Source organism: Stenella coeruleoalba (assembly GCF_951394435.1).
Source record: "Stenella coeruleoalba genome assembly, chromosome: 13".
NCBI lineage: Eukaryota > Metazoa > Chordata > Mammalia > Artiodactyla > Delphinidae > Stenella > Stenella coeruleoalba.
In genome coordinates this window covers 12625048-12642796 of record NC_137159.1, presented here as the reverse complement: position 1 = coordinate 12642796, position 17749 = coordinate 12625048, and the positions used below count along the sequence as shown (strand labels likewise).

Here is a 17749-nt window from a genome sequence, read left to right as displayed (position 1 = left end):
ATTCTACTGATTCAAAAGTTAATCTCTTCTAGAAACGTTCTCACAGACACACCCAGAAATAATGTTTAACCAACTCTCCAGGCATCCCTTAATTCAGCCAAGGTGACACATACATTAACTGTCACAATAATGCATTTTCCCCATAAACCCATGAACATTCATTGGAATAGTGTTCCCTGGAACCAGTCTGGAAAATACGTATCTTGGAGGTACCCAAGTCTGCAGTCTTCTGAGCAGACAGACTCACGTGACTGTGCTATTTTGCATGTCTCGGGTTCTATGAGTGATGGGCCCTCAGAAAACATCTGCAGGAAACAGTCCAGTATAGAAGAGCCTGTGCTGAAACTCCAGACTGCCAGCCTCCTCTGTCACTCTAATTCTATGACCAGAGTCTGGGCAAGGGTGTCCCAAGGGAGTCAGAGGGGATGAGTGTAGGAGAGGATGACTCACTGCAGCATCTCTGTCACAGGGAGAGGGACTGACACACAGTGGATACCAAATACCGGAGGGATTAATTTAATTGCTCACACAGCACCGGACCCAAAAGGCAGTGCAGGGAAATTGATCTTTGTCGCCACCTGCAGCCCAGAGGCCCCACTGCAGGCTCCCAGCCTGAGAAATGGGCCCATGGGATGTAGATCCTGGATTGCTCAGAGTCTGTGCCTATTGAGGGGGCCAAGATTGGAATTTACTTTGGGCATAGATAGACTTTTTGTTTTGGTTGAATCACTAGCAAACACTTTTAATTACACAAATGTAAAATCCAACCGGAAATGTAGTCAAATAACTCAAATGCTAGTGCTTCTAAGATATTAACTTTTCTGCCTATGCTCGTCATGTTCACTTCTGTCATGACCATTTATGAAATGGTTGCAAATTGTAGTAGAATGGTGTAACTGAGCAGGACACTGTGGGGACTTCCCTGGACAGACCCCCCCAGTGTTCTCTGCTTGCCTCTTGTTTTTTAGGAATACTTTAGCTTCCTAGGTCTTCCTCAAGTTCCAAAGAATAAATTTAATCAGAGAAGTGAGAAAATGCAGAAACAAAGGAAAACAGTCGAGCAAGACAAAATAATAATAGTTTAGCCATTAAATGAAGTTAAGGGCATTTAGTTTCTCCTCAAGGGCTATATATAATATTCTGAGTCATGTCCTTTGAGCTGTTTTGCAGATACTGAAACCCCCACCAGGTGGAAGAAATTAACTGTATGCTGCCCACAAGCACATAGACCCCAGACTGGTTGGAACCAAAAGGTTGATGATGCTGACTCCCAATTACCTCACCATCAACCAGTCGGAAGAATGTCCACGAGCTGATCACGTACCCTGCAACACTCTCCCTCACCCTGTCTTTAAAAACCTTTCCCTGAAAGCCATTAGGAGTTCGGGCCTTCTGAGCATTAGCCACCTGTACTCCTTGCTTGGCGCCCTGCAATAAATGCTGCACTTTCCTTGACCACAACCTGGTGCCAATAAATTGATTTTATTGCGCACATGTGAGTGGGCCCAATGGTATCCAGGAAATTTTGGTTTCCATTAGAGTGTTCTTCTTTACTTTTACTATTTCCCTCCCTGAATCTGGGTTTAGACTTCCCCAGAACTTCCATGTGTTGTGTAGCCTGTGTAGTTCTGTGTGTGATGTTTGTTGTTGTGTTTTTTTAAATTTTTATTGGAGTATAGTTGATTTACAATGTTGTGTTGGTTTCAGGCGTACAGCAAAATGAATCAGTTATACATATGCCTTTATCCACTCTTTTTTTTTTTTTTTAGATTCTTTTCTCATATAGGCCATTACAGAGTATTGAGTAGCATTCCCTGTGCTATACAGCAGGTTCTTGTTAGTTATCTATTTTATATATAGTAGTGTGTATGTCAGTCCCAATCTCCCAATTTATCCCTCCCTCCCCCTTATCCCCTGGTAACCATAAGTTTGTTTTCTACATCCGTGACTCTACTTCTGCTTTGTAAGTAAGTTCATTTGTACCCTTTATTTTGTAAGATTCCACACATAAGCGATATCATATAATATGTGACATGTGTCTGACTTACTTCACTCACTATGACAATCTCTAGGTCCATCCATGGTGCTGCAAATGGCATTATTTTTTTCTTTTTTATGGCTGAGTAATATTCCACTGTATCTATGTACCACATCTTCTTTATCCATTCCTCTGTTGATGGACATTTAGGTTGCTTCCTGTGTGTGATGTTTTTAGCACTTGTTTGTGGAGATTATAGTAATATAGGGGCTATAGTGTAGGCTTGGGATCACAAGATGAAAATTTGGGTCACAAAGGAAGTGTGATAGATTTTCAATCCATGTGACTTAGGACACACAGGTTTCAGGAGACCCTGAACACATCACCCTTTTGTATAAAGTTGCTTCAGATCTTCTCAGAATAAAAACAAGTTCCTCTATGCATTAGTCACTAGCTATATCTGGAGCTTTTCGTCAACACACATACACACACATGCAGACACAGGTTCATGCATGCATACATGCACACCATACACACATGTGCACACACATATGTGCACATGCATACACACACACACTAACCACACTAACACACACAGCTACACTCAGGACTTCCTTCAAGCCTGTATATGGTTGTCTCCTTTGCCTGCCCCACACCTCCCCCTGCCCCTCACCTGGCTGGCCCCCATGCCTACACCACCTCCTCTAAATCCTTTCCTGACCCCCTGGGATGGGACCGCTCAGTAGTCCAGCTCCCTGGTGCTGCCTGAAGGAGAGGTTACCACACTGTGTTCTACTCACTTGTTTACTGGTTTCTGGCTCAGGACCTGCCAGTTCAGTTCACTCTGAGATGTAAATAGTGGACGTGACCTAAAGTGTGCCTCTCCCAGGAATTTACATAATAACAGCTCTGATGGGCTGGTTGTGGAAAGAAGCCTTTGGCATGGTCACAAGGAAGGAGGAAGAATTTCAGGGATAAGACTTGGGAGGGGTGTCTATCAGAAGCTGATATCATTATTATTATTAATGATAATTATAATAGCAGCATCCCATCATTATTTCTACCTGAGCCCTGCAGAATTTCAACCCAAGGTTCCCTGAGTAATGTTTGGAGTGTTTACTAGTCATTCCATAGGAAGCAGTCAATAGATGTTGGCTTTTGTTCATAATGTCTGGTGTCCCCACCCACACCATATGTCTTTAAAGGGTAGGGACCGTGTCTTCTAAATCTCTTGTATCCTCTTCCTCTCCGAAGCATTCATATAGAATTGACATATATTAAAGCTCCAAATGTGTTTCTACTTAGATAGAGAACATGTCCAACTCATCTTTGCTGGCCCTTCTCTTGTGAAATGTGCCTGCCACCACCCAGGCATACCCAGGTCTCCTCCCACTCCTGGCCCTGCTCCAAGCGGGGTCAAGTTGAGTTACCACCGGTGAAGGAGGTAGATAAGCTGATGTGGAAAGATGAAGCAGGGGTCAGGCCAACCATGGAACCACAACATCGAAGCTGACCCCAGGGCAGAGCCTAACAGAAGGCAGGTGGGGCGAGAGGTAGGGCAAAGAGAAAGCTGAGATGAGCAGAAGCCCTAGAAGCAGGTGGATTGGTCCAGTGCTGACCTCAGGGGCCCAGGCTTAAAATCTGGGTCCTCCTTGAAATACTTGGATGATTCCTCCAGGCTTCCTCCTTCACTCCTTCACCAGGCATCTACAGTCAGGCCCCACATATCTTCCCATCTTAATTTTTGGCAACTCCTCTGCCACAAGCCTCGGGTCCCTGCACGTGGATGACTCATCACGCCCCAAGTGTGCTGGGAGCTCTCCTCCATCACACCTTCCTTAGTTGCTCCCTCTGCTTAGAAATGCCCATCCACACATCCTCTGCCCTGAAACTACTTTTTCTTTGAGGCCGAGATTAAATGCCCTTTCCTTTGTGAAGACCCGTCCAGCCCTCTCCACCAGCCGCACCTCCATGCTACAGTGGCGTCCGTTTACCTTGTTGCCATAGATGTCCTCACACCGTATCCTGAATGTCTAACGAGAACCAAGTGATCATCCATTAATTTGTTCAAGAATTTGCACTTACTCATCACCTTCAATGTACCAGCAGCTGTCCTGGGCACTGGTGACCCAAAATTGAACTACACCCCCTCAAAAAGCACAGAGTAGTCCCGGCACATAAATACATAGTTAGGATGTCATCGCCAGGTGATAAAATAATGGGGCACATGAAGGCCATGGAGAGGTAGGGAAAGAATCTAAATTTATCAGAGCCATAAAGCTCAGTATGTCTCTCCTCTGCTTAAAATCTTCCCATAGCATCCATTTTCACTTAAAAATAAATAGAAACCTTTATTTGCCTTCAAGACGCCCTCATGATCCAGCCCCCGTTTCTCTTGCCCACCTCCTAACCCTCTCCAGGGTCCAGCCCCCCAGCCTTCCACTGCTATTCAGACACAATTAGCCCCTTCTGTCTCAGGTCTGTGCGTTTGCTATTTCTCTCCTGCATCACTTTCTAGTCCCACTGCCTCCTGCCCTTCAGCCTCAGCTCAAACGTCACCTCCTGCAAAAAGTCAGGGTCACCTCCCCTGACCACCCTCTCTAATGTTACCATTGGGTACCTACCGCCCTCACCCTCTCTCATGTAAATTGCCCTTGTTTGTTTTCTTGTTTGTGAATTTGCTTGTTTAGTGTTTCTTCCACTCAATTATCAGCTCCAGGGAAGTTTAGTTTTGTTGCTCCTAGAATAAGAGTGGAATAAAAATTTGTGGAACGATGTTGGCGTCAAATGGACCAGATGTACATGTACAGCCTATGTGACCTTCAGCGGGTTACATATGTCACTTCCTTTAGTCTAGTCTCTTTACCTGTCAAATGCAGGTAAGAATACTTGCCTTGCAGGGTCGCTGTGAGGGTGAAGATACACTGTTCTTAAATGTCCTGGCCCACAGTACATGTTGGACAGATGATGAGTGGTTGTACAAGAGGAAGAGAACCAGTAGTCCACCCCTCTGAGCCCTGACACCACGGGCTCTCTGCTCTAGCTTGTTTGACTATAGATCCTCTACAAAATGGAGAGGGATTTGGGGCTCTGAGGATGAGTGTCAGTTTTAACTACAAACTCTCAGTGGAGGGCCAGCCCTATATTCCCAGCTGTAAACAGTCAACTCAACTCATCAGTTCCACAGTAACCTTAAACTCAGTACGTCCAGTCCAAGCTCACTGTCTTTCCATCACTGCTCCTGCTTGGTCCTCACACATCAACATTAGCAGGCAACTAATGGTACCGGTCAGTCGGTTGGATGACTGATTCGTTGAGAAGTATCTGATAGAAAAATCGTGACCTGAACTAAAACTGAAATTGTAAGCAGCCCAAGACATTGTCCATGGACAGAGGAGGAGAGCTGGGTTCTGCCTGGAGTTTCTCGGTTGTTTCTAGAAGCTCTGGAGCAGAGGGGCCAGAGGAGAAGCCATGACCAGGCTTCCAAGAAGGACTCACCAAGTTATCCAGTCCCTTTGCATTGAATAGTGCACACAGAGACCCACTCACTCCCTGTGTCAGTTTCCTACAGCTGCTGTAACAAGTTACCACAAATGCAATAGCTTAGAACAACATAAATTTATTATTTTACAGTTCTGGGGGTCAGAAGTCTGAAATGGTTTTCACTGGGCTCAAGTCAAGTTGTTGGCATGGCTGTGCTCCTTCTGGAGGCTCTACGGGAGAACCCATTCCCTGCCCTTTTCCAGCTTCTAGGGACCACCTGCATTCCTTGGCTCACAGCCCCTTCCTCCATCTTCAAAGTAAGCGGTATAGCATCTTCCAGTCTCCCTCTGACTCTCAGCCTCCCGCCTCCCTCATAGGAGGACCCTGGTATTTGATTACCTTGGACCCACTGGGATACTACAGGATAGACCAGCCTTAATCACATTTGTGAAGTCCCTTCTGCCGTGTAAGGTAACATATTCACAGGTTCTGCGACCAGGATGTGGACATCTTTGGGGGGCGTTATTATTCTGCCTCCCACAGACCCCGAGCAGAATGAGCTTGGTTTGGGGGCGCCAGGCCGGAACCCAGCTTCCTGCCTCTCTACCGACTCTGTTCACAGTAGAGCTCAGTGCAGGCTGAGGGCTCACTCTCCTTGGTGAGTCGTACAGGCTCTTGGGGCTCAGCTGAGCCACAGAGAAACCAGTCAGGTCAGGAAGCAGCCTCCAGCCTGAAGGCGGCTGTTGGATAAGATTGCTGATTGCGTGTCAGCCCTCGAGGCCTCTGGGGCTTGGCCAACAAGGGACCTGAGACAGTGGCTCTTTCCCCAGGGAATTGCCCTCTGAAGGTTCTGGAGGCAAGGGTCTGGCTGCTGGGTGCAGGGAAAGAGGGTGGAAACCTCAGCAGGAGGGATGTGTGGACCTGGCCAGAACCCACAGATGAGCACAGAGAAGCCAGAGCACCCTGGAGGCCAAGCCAGGTCTGCAGGGGCCCCCAAAACAGGGTGCGGTCTCTCACCTCCAGCTGCAGGGAAGGCCCCTCCCCTGTCTCCACACGCGCCAGGCAACGACTGCCTCCCTGGATCCCCAGGAAGACGGGGAAACTGGTGTGGCCCAGGCCTCTGTTGGGGAGTATGCAGATCATCTCTGGGGTGGGGCGGGGGGAGGAGAAAAGAGAGCCAGGAGATGAGGGGACCCCAGATCACAAGCTCTTCAACAAGCTAAGGCTCGAACAGGAAGGAGCTGGGCCAGGGCACAGCTGGCCGCACCCCTGCATGCACGCTGCAGGGTGAGCTGGGACTCCTACAGGGGTCCTGACCCTTCAGTAGGAAAGGGAGAGCTTGGGGTAGACGGAGCTTGGGTGAGTCCCAGGGCGTCGAGGCCCCAGATGCTCCTGCACGGCAGTTGTCTGCAGCGGGATCCCCCACCAGGAGGTGGCGGTCTCTCGTGCACAGAGCCTTCTGATCTGCGTCCTTAATTCTGAAACAGGAGGCAGTGCTGGTGGCCCGCCCCCTTCAGGCACCCCTGAGCCCCACGGCCCTCCCACCCCACACTCTGAAGGACAGCATGGAGAACTAGGGCCTCTTCTCCTTCTTCAGGTGAGAAGTAGGGGTGCTACTCCACCCAAGAGCATGTCCAGACCAGGTCAGGGGCTTCCCTGGTGGCGCAGTGGTTGAGAGTCCACCTGCCGATGCAGGGGACACGGGTTTGTGCCCCGGTCCGGGAAGATCCCACGTGCCGCGGAGCGGCTGCGCCCGTGAGCCATGGCCACTGAGCCTGCGCGTCCGGAGCCTGTGCTCCGCAACGAGAGAGGCCACAACAGTGAGAGGCCCGCATAACGCAAAAAACAAAACAAAACAAAGACCAGGTCAGCCTTAGGCGAAGGAAGTCCTCCCAGTCCACCTCTGTCTCTACCAAGCTTGGCCCCTGTCAGGCCCTCAGGGTGGTGACCGGAGCCTGCGTCTTCCCACTGAAGGGTAGAGTTTTCCTGACGCTCCAGCCCTTTTCCATGCCTCCCCTGAGAAATTTCCTAACGAGGTTCCGATGTCTCTGGGATGTGGTGAGACTTCTCCCAGATTTTCTGGGCCCACCCAATTTTTCATATGTTTATTCTCTTCAGTAAAGGGATTAGTTGAGTATATAATAACGTGTGGTTTGTTTTTCAGATATTTTAAAGGCTTTTTATAGAAGAAAATCCACAAATGAGGGGGGAAAAAAGTCCGATGTGATGGTAAGCATGCCAGCCTGGCCACCCTGCTCCGGTGAGTGTGTAAGGGCTGGGCTGGGCGGGGCGGGGCTATGGATGCCAAATACAGGTGGTCAGCAGGGAGCTGGCCCTGGGATTGCCTGTGGTTCTGACGATCAGCCTGGGAGGGTAAACGCATGCCAGGGAGGCTGAGAAGGAACCGTGGTGAGGCTGTGCAGCCTCAAAGCCACGCCCATGCTATTAGCCCATGGCTGGTTGGTTTCAGACATGGTCCTCAGCTGCTCTCAGGCCTGGGGAGCCCTCCTTATATTCAAGAGCAGAACCTCCTGGCCAACACCACACTTCCAGGAGATTCTTCTCTCTCAGTAACAGCTAATTATAATACCCTTAGCCAATGACTGTATGTGTTTAAAGCAGGTTCCCCTGTACAATAAAAACGAAGATCTGAAAAGAGCCTGGGTTTGCCAGCTGGCCTTCTCCCTCCAACCTGGACAACCAAGAACTGTGGATAACTTAGCTGTCAGCAATATTCTGTTCAGAGACCAGAACCCAGGCTAGATACCCCAGAGAGTTGACATCTGTTTTGTCATCTGCGTGGTCCATGCACTTGTGTCTTGTCTTCCCAGCTACGTTGTACCTTCCCAGAGGCCCTGACCGGCCCCCCATGTCTAGGGTAGGATGGGCCCATGGAGGAGCTGAGGAAATACATCCCAGGTGTCAATCCTATTTTATTTTTATCATGCCTTAACTCATTCCTCGAAGAGCTTGAGATAATTTACAACAAAAATCACAGACAATAAAGTGGTAAACTAAAAGTAAAGACTCAAATGTCAAGTGAGATAAAATGCAGGTAAGAGTTGGAAGCCCAGACTGGGAATAGAGGCCACAGAGGCTAACATACAAAGATGCTGTCACTGAGATTCAAAATTATCTCTGAGCTTTTAGAGAATGGAGGCCGGAGCAGCACAGAGAACCTGGAGTCTGAGTCCTGGCGCTGTGTGACATTAGGTACTTTATAACCTCTTTGAGCCTCAGTTTCCAAATCTATAAAATGGGCTTAGTAATGCCCCCTTTGTAGATTTCTCAGGATGGAGGCAGGGCAGTAGAATGGCTGGCATCTTGCAGAAGTTCGGGAAAGAAAGCTTTTGTGATTATGATGATGATTAAGCTTAATTATGGGGCACTTGAGATTTCTGGGGTGAGAAGGAGACTGATTCAGCCCTCTTTCCTCTTCCTCTGTCATCTCCAGACACCCTGATTAGGAAAGGGAAGACTCCAGGAAGACTTACATGTAGTATTTTGCCATGGGGAGGGAGCACATTCCTGCAATCAGGGGTGACTGGTCCTTGCTGAGAGGGAAGGAAAAAAAGAGCCGTCAGAGGATGAATGGATAAAGAAGATGTGGCATATATACACGATGGAATATTACTCAGCCATAAAAAAGAATGAAATAATGCCATTTGCAGCAACATGGATGGACCCAGAGATTATACTAAGTGAAGTAAGCCAGACGGAGAAAGACAAATATCATATAATATCACTTATATGTGGAATATTAAAAATTGTTAAAAGTGAACTTATTTACAAAACAGAAATAGACTCACAAACATGGAAAACAAACTTACGGTTACCAAAGGGGAAAGGAGGGGCATAAATTAGGAGTTTGGGATTAAGATACACACACTAATATATATAAAACAGATGGATAACTAACAAGGACCTACTGTATAGGACAGGGAACTATACTCAATATCTTGTAATAACCTATAATGGAAAAGAATCTAAAAAAGAATCCCTTTGTTGTACACCTGAAACTAACACAACATTGTAAGTCAACTATATTTCAATGAATTTTTTTAAAAAGAATGGCTGTAATTTAAAAAAAAGGGGGGGGCTGTCAGAGAAAGAAGTGGGTGGAGCTAGGGAGCAGACATCCCAAGGAGCCAAATTACCCAATCACAGGGTGGAAAGTTCTCACTAGGTGCTTATCTACCAGAACCCACCAAGGGCTCCTCAGCCCAGCAAGATCCAGGCAGCTCTGAGTTTCCCTCACTTGGGGCCACCCGAGTCGAGCTGGCAGGGGTGTGAACTTGACTGTGCACTGGTGCCGCCGGTTCTGGGAAACAGGATGACAGGTTTCCCAAAGAGTTCAGCCAGGAGCCCTTCCTGGGGCTCAGACTGGGGTGGGGTGTGCTCTAGCCTCACTGTTTAAGGAAGAACCTGACTGACATCCTGTCCCACTCCCAGCCTGGCCTTAGAGTCACCACCTCCCCCTGCCTCCTCTGGACAGCGCTACTAGGAAGAACCTCCCGCCTGCAGCCAGGACGGGGTCTCTCTGCAGTTAGAGAGTGTCGTTCTGGGGACTGGATCGCTTTGCCAAGACTGTGATCTGTGAGAGACCATGCACACTCCCCTGTTCTGTTCCAGATGGAAAACAGCACAGGTTTGAGATACACAGACTTGCGTTTTTGCGGAGGAATGATCTAAAAACTGAAGCCAGCGTTCCTGTACAGACCCTAAACCACAGAGCTGCACATGTCTCCACTCACGCTCTGTCCCTAGAGCGTTTCCCTGAAATGACCACCTTCAGAAAGGCCATTCCAGAATCCAGCATGGAAAGAAACCCAGAGCCAATCAGGGCATGAGGGTGGTAGGACTTGGAGAATAGCCCAGAAAAGTAAAAGCAAGGATGGCTAGGGCTGATTCTCTCACCAAGGAAGAAGGGAAAGAGAAGAGAAAAGATAAGAAAGCAGAAAAGAAGAGGAAATAGGAGAAAGGTAGGAATGAGGAAGCAGGGCTCAGAGCAGGAGAGAGTGACACTGAGGGACATTTTGGGAAGCAGGTAAGGAGAAGCAGATTGATGCTGATGGGAGGACTTCCGGCCATCTCAGCATCCCTGAGCAACATGGCCTGGATCTTAGAAGAAGGACTTAGCCAAGGTGGCTTTTAGTACTGGATCTGCCACTTGATCACCTTGGACAAGTCATTTCCTAATCCTTGGCTTTGCAGTGAGAGTTTCAGGGTTGGTGAGAGCAAAGGATCGCAGGAGTACAAATTCTGGATGGATGTTGGTGATGTGAATCAGAGTCTTAAAGCATTCGATGTACTTTGTAATTTCATCTGTTGCCCTTATTCTATGGGAAAATAAGGAATTGCCCAAATGTTTAATAATAAAGATGTTCACGGCATCATTTTTTATAATAACAAGAAGCTGAAAATAATCTACCTGCACAATAATAGGTGACTGGTTAAAAAATTATGGTAAATAAGAAAGTATGTGTACATTAAAGACGATGTATAAAAACATTTTATGATATAAAAATGGTCAAAATACATTAAGTGAAAAGCACAGGTTATAAATAAAGTGTGCATTATGATTCCATTTAAATCTGCCCACATACATAGAAACAAAGATGTTCGACACTTTACAGCACTTCTCTACGGCTGACAAGATTATGGGTGATTTTTATTTATTTACTTTATCATTTCAACATTTTTCCTTATATGAAAATAAATTTCCTTTGTAGTATATGGTAAGTTTTAATTTTTTTCTTAATGAAGCGTTCGATTACAGTCGTTGGCTTTCCAAAATGTGCCTGCCCATAGAATCACCTGGGGGACTCTTGAGAAGTACTGTTGCCTGGGCTGAAGGTTCTTGAATGACTCAGTGATCAACTGGTCTTGGGAACTTATACACTAGCTCAGTTCTTCTCACTCTCTAATAAACGTGTAAATCACCTGCAGCTCTTGTTAAAATACAGATTCTGATTGCCTAGGTCTGGGGTGGGACCTAAGACTGTGTTTCAAACAGGCAACCAAATTACATTAATGTTGCTGGTCCCTGGACCACACTTTTAGTAACAAAGGACCAGATGATCCCCCAGCCCTGATAGGTCGACAGCAGCATGGCTTCCATGCACGCCCATGTGAGTGAGATGCTGTGCTCTCCCTTGGCCAGGCTACTGGGGCTTCTTTGGTTGGAGCAGCAGAAATATGGCCAGCCTAGCAGTTGCGCCAAGGGCTGGCCGGAGCAGACAAAGTGGAGGGTCCCTGTGTAAAGCTGGATAGGCAAGCTGATGACTCCCACTCTTGGTCCGTGTCAGCTCAAAGAGCTGGCAGAAATTCAGGACTGATCAAGTCCAGCTGGATCGCTGGGGTCCTGTTGTCCTGGTCCAGCCCCAAATTCCAGTGTCTCTCCTACAGACTCCCATATCAGGAACCCTTGCCTGGGGTCCTGGTATAGATTGTGATGAAGTGAGGATTGTGTAGGAGTGAGAAACTGACTTATAGTCCATCAGAGAGCCTGGGCTCCTGGTTTTGAGTGTTTGCCATGATCCCTCCCAGTGCACCACAAACTCCATTCCCCAAGCTTTCCCTTCCCTATTGTCCCCAAGTGACCTTTCACTGGACTTTGGTCTATACCCCTCTCTGGACCCCATCCTTGGCTGTCTCAGACCTCATCAATTCACCTATCCTGGGTCAAATACCACCACCAAATAGCCCTGGGCTTCCCCATGCTCTTTTGCACATCACACCTGTTCCAGCCTCTCCTTCATCCTCCTACACACTATCTCCATGGAATCTGTTCCCTCCAAGACAAATATTAACTTCTGTGGAGCCAAATCCGAAGATTTTTTTTTTGATTCCTCTGATCTTTGGCCATTGTCCCCCTGGGACCCCTTGATATTGATTCACACCTCTCCATTCTCTCCTTCTCAGATGCATTGTAGATTCTCCCTTTGTTTGGGGGTCACCCCTAAACCTGGAAGTCACCGGCCAAGGTCCTAAGCTCTTCTCTTTCATATCACATGAAGCTGCAATCCACCCATTTCCTCAGCTGCAAGATCATCTTTCTCTAATGCCTTCCAAGTCCAGACTGAACATCCTCCTTTATCTCCAACAGCCTACAGGACACCACCCTTTGGATATCCTGCCATCATACCCAACCAAATTCATCTAAGGTCAAATTCACCTTCTCCTCCCAGCTCATTCACCCCTCCTGGTTTCATTTCTCTCACTGCCATAATCTTCCTCTAGACAGGTAGATTCAAATCCTGAGAACTGTTGACAATTTCTCCCACTTTTCCTGACCCTATGTCAGATTTATCAAGTCCCAATAAATAACTTCTATAAAATATAACTTTGTTTTCTTCATAACCATTGAAACCGCACCTGTATTTCTGGTTTCTCTACCTTCAATCCAGCCCAACCTATGTGAGGTTCCTGGACTTGTATTCTAAGTACTGCTTTCATCACATCCCCATCCAGCTCTAGAATCTACATTGGCTTTCCATTGTATGATATACTTATCTTAAGTGTATCTCGCTTCTCCGTGGACACTAAACCACCTCCCAGGCAATGAGACTTCTTTCTTATCTTCTCGGTAGGCATACTCAAAGTTATCTTTCGGGCTTCCCTGGTGGCGCAGTGGTTGAGAGTCTGCCTGCCGATGCAGGGGACACGGGTTCGTGCCCCGGTCCGGGAAGATCCCACATGCCGCGGAGCGGCTGGGCCCGTGAGCCATGGCCGCTGAGCCTGCGCGTCCGGAGCCTGTGCTCCGCAATGGGAGAGGCCACGACAGTGAAAGTTATCTTTCATTTCCCGACCTCATCATTGTCCATTCAAATCTTTGACATTAAGGTCACTGGACATGGCATTATTATCTATAGGTTGAGTATCTAGTTCTGCCAAGTTAATTATCAGCTCAGAGAAACAGCTCAGACGTACAAGTTCATGTCACTTACCCTCCAATCTTCAGTTTTCAGCATCTATAAAATCATGGAGTTAGACGATGTGGTTATTAAGATTCTTTCAAGATCAAACAATCAATGATTCCGTGACTCAGAGTTTAAAGACTCTTTACTTTACCATTGCAAACGTACTCTGAAGTCCCATTAAATTTCAATGTGTTATTTATTGTTTTATGTATAGACACTTTTTCCCTTATAAAAAGTTAACAAGCTCTTGAAGCCACAAAGCATAGCTTGTAGCTCTCTCCATTTGCCCCAACTGAGACACACTGGTGCTCATGAGCAGGACATAGAAACACTCATCACAGATTTGGACGGCAAGGTTGGTTCCAGACCTAACTCTGCTACCAATTTATTTTGTCACCTTGGAAAATTCCTTTATTCCCTAGGCCTCCAAATCCTTATCATTGGAATGAGGCGTTGGGCAAGGTCAATATTTTTCAAAACTATTTTAGGTTTCACGAGGAAATTTTAAACAGACACTAATGAAAGTTCAATGGATGAAAGACACCTGCTTTTGCAGAAGCAGAGAATGATGGTGACACCAGGACCCAGCTAGCATCGACTACTGAAGCAGGCACTGGGTGTGTATGTCAATCCCAATCTCCCAATTTATCCCTCCCCCCTTTCGCCCTTGGTAACTAAACACTCTACTATATATAAAATAGATAATAAGAACTTACTGATAGCACAGGGAACTCTACGTAATACTCTGTAATGACCTATATGGGAAAAGAATCTATAAAAGAGTGGATGTATACATCTAAAAAGATGTATATGTATAACTCACTTTGCTGTACAGCAGAAACTAACACAAAAACATAAATCAACTATATTTCAATAAAAATTACTTTAAATTTTTTAAAAATAAAACTAAAATAATGTACACTGCAAAAAAACCCAAAAAAACAAAAAGGCACTGGGACATCTCTAAGGAACCTCAAGCTTCATAAAACATTGTTGAATACCACTGGCCTAGATGAGTTCTTCTGAAATTACTTTCTAAAACCGGTGGTCCTAAATATTTAAAAATCTTGACTTAACCTATACCTTCTCCTCAAATTCCTTCTATGTGACCCTAGACTTATTTAGCATCCCATGGTGATCTAGGTAGGGGATACCTTGCTAACTAGAGAGCTTGCCAGGAGGAGTTAAAAAGAGGGGGCGTATCAGAGCTATTGACAGAGGGAGAAGAAAACAGAGAAAGATAGAATACTGCCGGTCCACCACTGACCTGCAGATCCCAGGTGCCTGGAACCTCCAACTGATTTCTCCAGGGCATGTGCACTGAGTTTATATTGCCTGGTCAGGGTGGGTAAGCCTGTAGCAATCTTTATAATTGTCTCCAGGATGGGGAAGAAGGGCCTAGGGATTTCACAATGTCTTCAGCACAGTATGGATAATAAGGAGGTGGGGAACAGCAATGTGTGTTTGTTGAAAGGGGAGAGAGTCACCCATAAAGCCTTGGCAAAAGCCAGACACTGGGACTCTGCTCATAGCTATTGTTCTGGGTGGTTTTGGCAGCCAGATAAATGATGCTGGGGTCAGACGACTTTATATCACCTTCCCTTTGGTGCCCCATGGGGCTCCATCCTAGCCATAGGGAGGTGGAAGAAGCAAGAGCGAGTGTTTCTGAAGGGCCTAAGGACAGACTTTTTTCTGTAGCCAGGCTGTGGCCAGTGAGGCAGTGTGAGAACAGGGACTGATGGCATTGTGAGTATGACCCTGTTTGGGATTATGAGAGGACCGTCTCTGTTTTTCAACAGGTTCTATTAGTTGGTACCAGTTGATGAGATGTAATGTCTATGGAAACCCACTACAGACAGAAGACGTTGACCTTAGATTCATCCTGGAACTGAGCAGGTGCCCTTTGCCCTGGACTATGAGAGCATCTGGCTCAGTGTGATCAGGGTTAGGGGTGAAAAACACTCAGGCCTCTGATTGATATTACTTAATTCAGTCCATCCATCCACCCATCAGTCCATCGACCCATCCATCCAACCATCCATCCACCCATCCCTCCATCAGTCCATTAACCCATCCATCCATCCATCCGTCAGTACACCTACCCACCCACACATCCATCCTTCTATCTATCTATCCATTCCTCCATCCCTCCATTCATCCACCTACTCACAAGGGGCAGAGACACTTGGGCATAGTGCCCAACATAGACCAACTGCCTTATGGTAATTCTTGCTCACAGGTCATTTGCAACGTTCCATAAAATGCTTGGCAAGGATGTGGGAGAGGTCAGTCCTATACCCATATGTCTGCAGCGTGACGGATGAGAAAAGATGGGCAGAGACGGGAACAGATTTCTGTTTTCTAAGACCAACAGTCATTCTTCACTCCCTTTCCTGATCTCTTGTCCCCTCAGTGGAAGGGGTCAAAGTACAGGGTATTATATAGGCAATCAATGAGTGCTTACTGAGCATTGACAATGCCCTGTGACAAAGGCATACCACACCTGGTCCCTGTTGTTAAGTAGCTTTACAGTCTGGCTGGGGGCTAAGCCATAAACACTTGAAAAGACCAGACTCTCTAATCTGTGGGCCAAGGGAATATTGGAGACAATAGAAACCACGAACCTTCTCGAGTAAAAAGATAAATTCCTAGAATTGAAAGGGCCTTAGCCCTTTACATGGTTCCTCAATTTTTTAAAGATATTTATTTATTTATTTTGGCTGTGCTGGGTCTTAGTTTCAGCATGCAGCATCTTCTTTGCGGCACGCAGGATCCGTTTTGGTTGCGGCATACGGGATCTAGTTCCCTGACCTTGATCCCTGGTCAGGGACCTTGATCCCTGGTCAGGGAACTAGATCCCGCATGCCGCAATCTAAAAAGATCCTGCATTGGGAACTCAGAGCCTTATCCGCTGGACCGCCAGGGAGGTCCCTGTTCCTCCCTTTTCATCTACTTGTGTCAGCTCGTCCCTGCTAAAGCCCTTTTGAATTCTTTAATCCTACAAATGATGAAGCAATCACTTCAGGCTGCAGAAAGCTTCAAGAATGAGGTGAAATTTCAGCCGCTCCCTGCCAGGTGGGCGGAGGAGAGAGAAAGAATATTCCAAGGTGGAGGAATCGTTTCCACATTCAACACTCACTGGGTCCCGCTTATTTGCCAAACATTATTCGAGGTGCTCGGAAACAAAACTGACACAGCCTTGACCTGGAGGTGATTTTAGGGGCCTCAGACCCCAAGTCAATTTATTACAAGGAGGGGGAGTTAGCATAGCGTGAAGCACAAAGCCCTGTCCGAGCAGATGACCAGGGACCTCCACTCAGCAAAGGCTCCTCAGAGGAGGTGACGATATGAGACTGCGGCTGGGCCTGTGGGCAGAAGGAGAGCGTGAGCTAGGTCTGTTCTCGGCAGCCCTGAGAGGCCTGTGGTAGCAGCTGTGTTGCCTGCTGCCCAGGGACTTGAGCTGCGTCTGGGCTGGAGCCACTGCAATCCCCAGAGGCAGACGCTATGGCCTGGCCTCTCCCTTGCTGGTCTTTCAGCAGAAGGTGAACCTGCCAGGCTGGTCTGACTGGTGAGGCACAGATGGAACTCCTGGGGCTCCGACTTGAGCCCCTCCTCTGGCTTCTGCTCTCATTCCCCAGACTTTAGGCAGGGACCCTGGAGTCACAGTCCCTGGCACGTATGTCTGAAGGTGCAAAGGTAGTCAAGGAAGATCTAAACCTTGTGGGAACAGAGAATATTCAACCAATTTGGTACGATCCGCTTTTAAATCAGATGTTTGTGGAAATAAAAGGGTTGGTGCTCATTTTGGGAGGGAAAATAAAAGTCATGGAGAAAATTGCAATCATAATAAAATAACGAATTTGTTTCTCTTCCCCTGCATAGTAGTTATCTATTGCTGTGTAACAAGTGACCCCAAACTTTAACAACTTAATGCAGGAACACTTAACTTTCTCAGAGTTTCTGAGGGTTGGGACTCTAGAGCAGCTTAGCTGGGTGATTCTCTTCGGAGTCTCTCACTAGGGTGCAGTCAGCCAGGGCCGCATCGCCCGAAGGCTTGCCTGGGCTGGAGGAGCTGCCTCTAAGCTCATTGATGTGGCAGTTGTCAAGTGGCTTCATTGTTCACCAATGGGTCTCCTTACAGGGCAGCTCACACATGGTACCTGGCTTCCCCCAGAGCAAGTGAATAAAGAAACAGAGACCAAGATAGAAGCCACAGTGTCTTTTATTACCTAATCTCAGAAGCGGCGTAACATCACTTCTGCGGCATTCTACTGGTCATGGAGACAACTCTGGTCCAGTGTGGGCGGGGGCACACAGGGGGTGTGAATACCAAGAGATGGGGATCATTGGCTGCTGTCTTCATTCC

General features: G+C 47.1%; 1 protein-coding gene across 1 annotated transcript; it reads right to left on the bottom strand.

The window, feature by feature from the left end:
* Window positions 1-6143: 6143 nt before the first annotated feature.
* IL1F10 (interleukin 1 family member 10) lies at window positions 6144-8987 on the bottom strand (the record flags this gene model as incomplete). The annotated part of the gene is made up of 4 exons (XM_079940047.1): window positions 6144-6147; window positions 6360-6606; window positions 6860-6939; window positions 8956-8987. 4 exons carry the CDS (start codon window positions 8985-8987, stop codon window positions 6144-6146), a joined length of 363 nt encoding a protein of 120 aa, XP_079796173.1.
* Between the last annotated feature and the right edge of the window lie 8762 nt (window positions 8988-17749).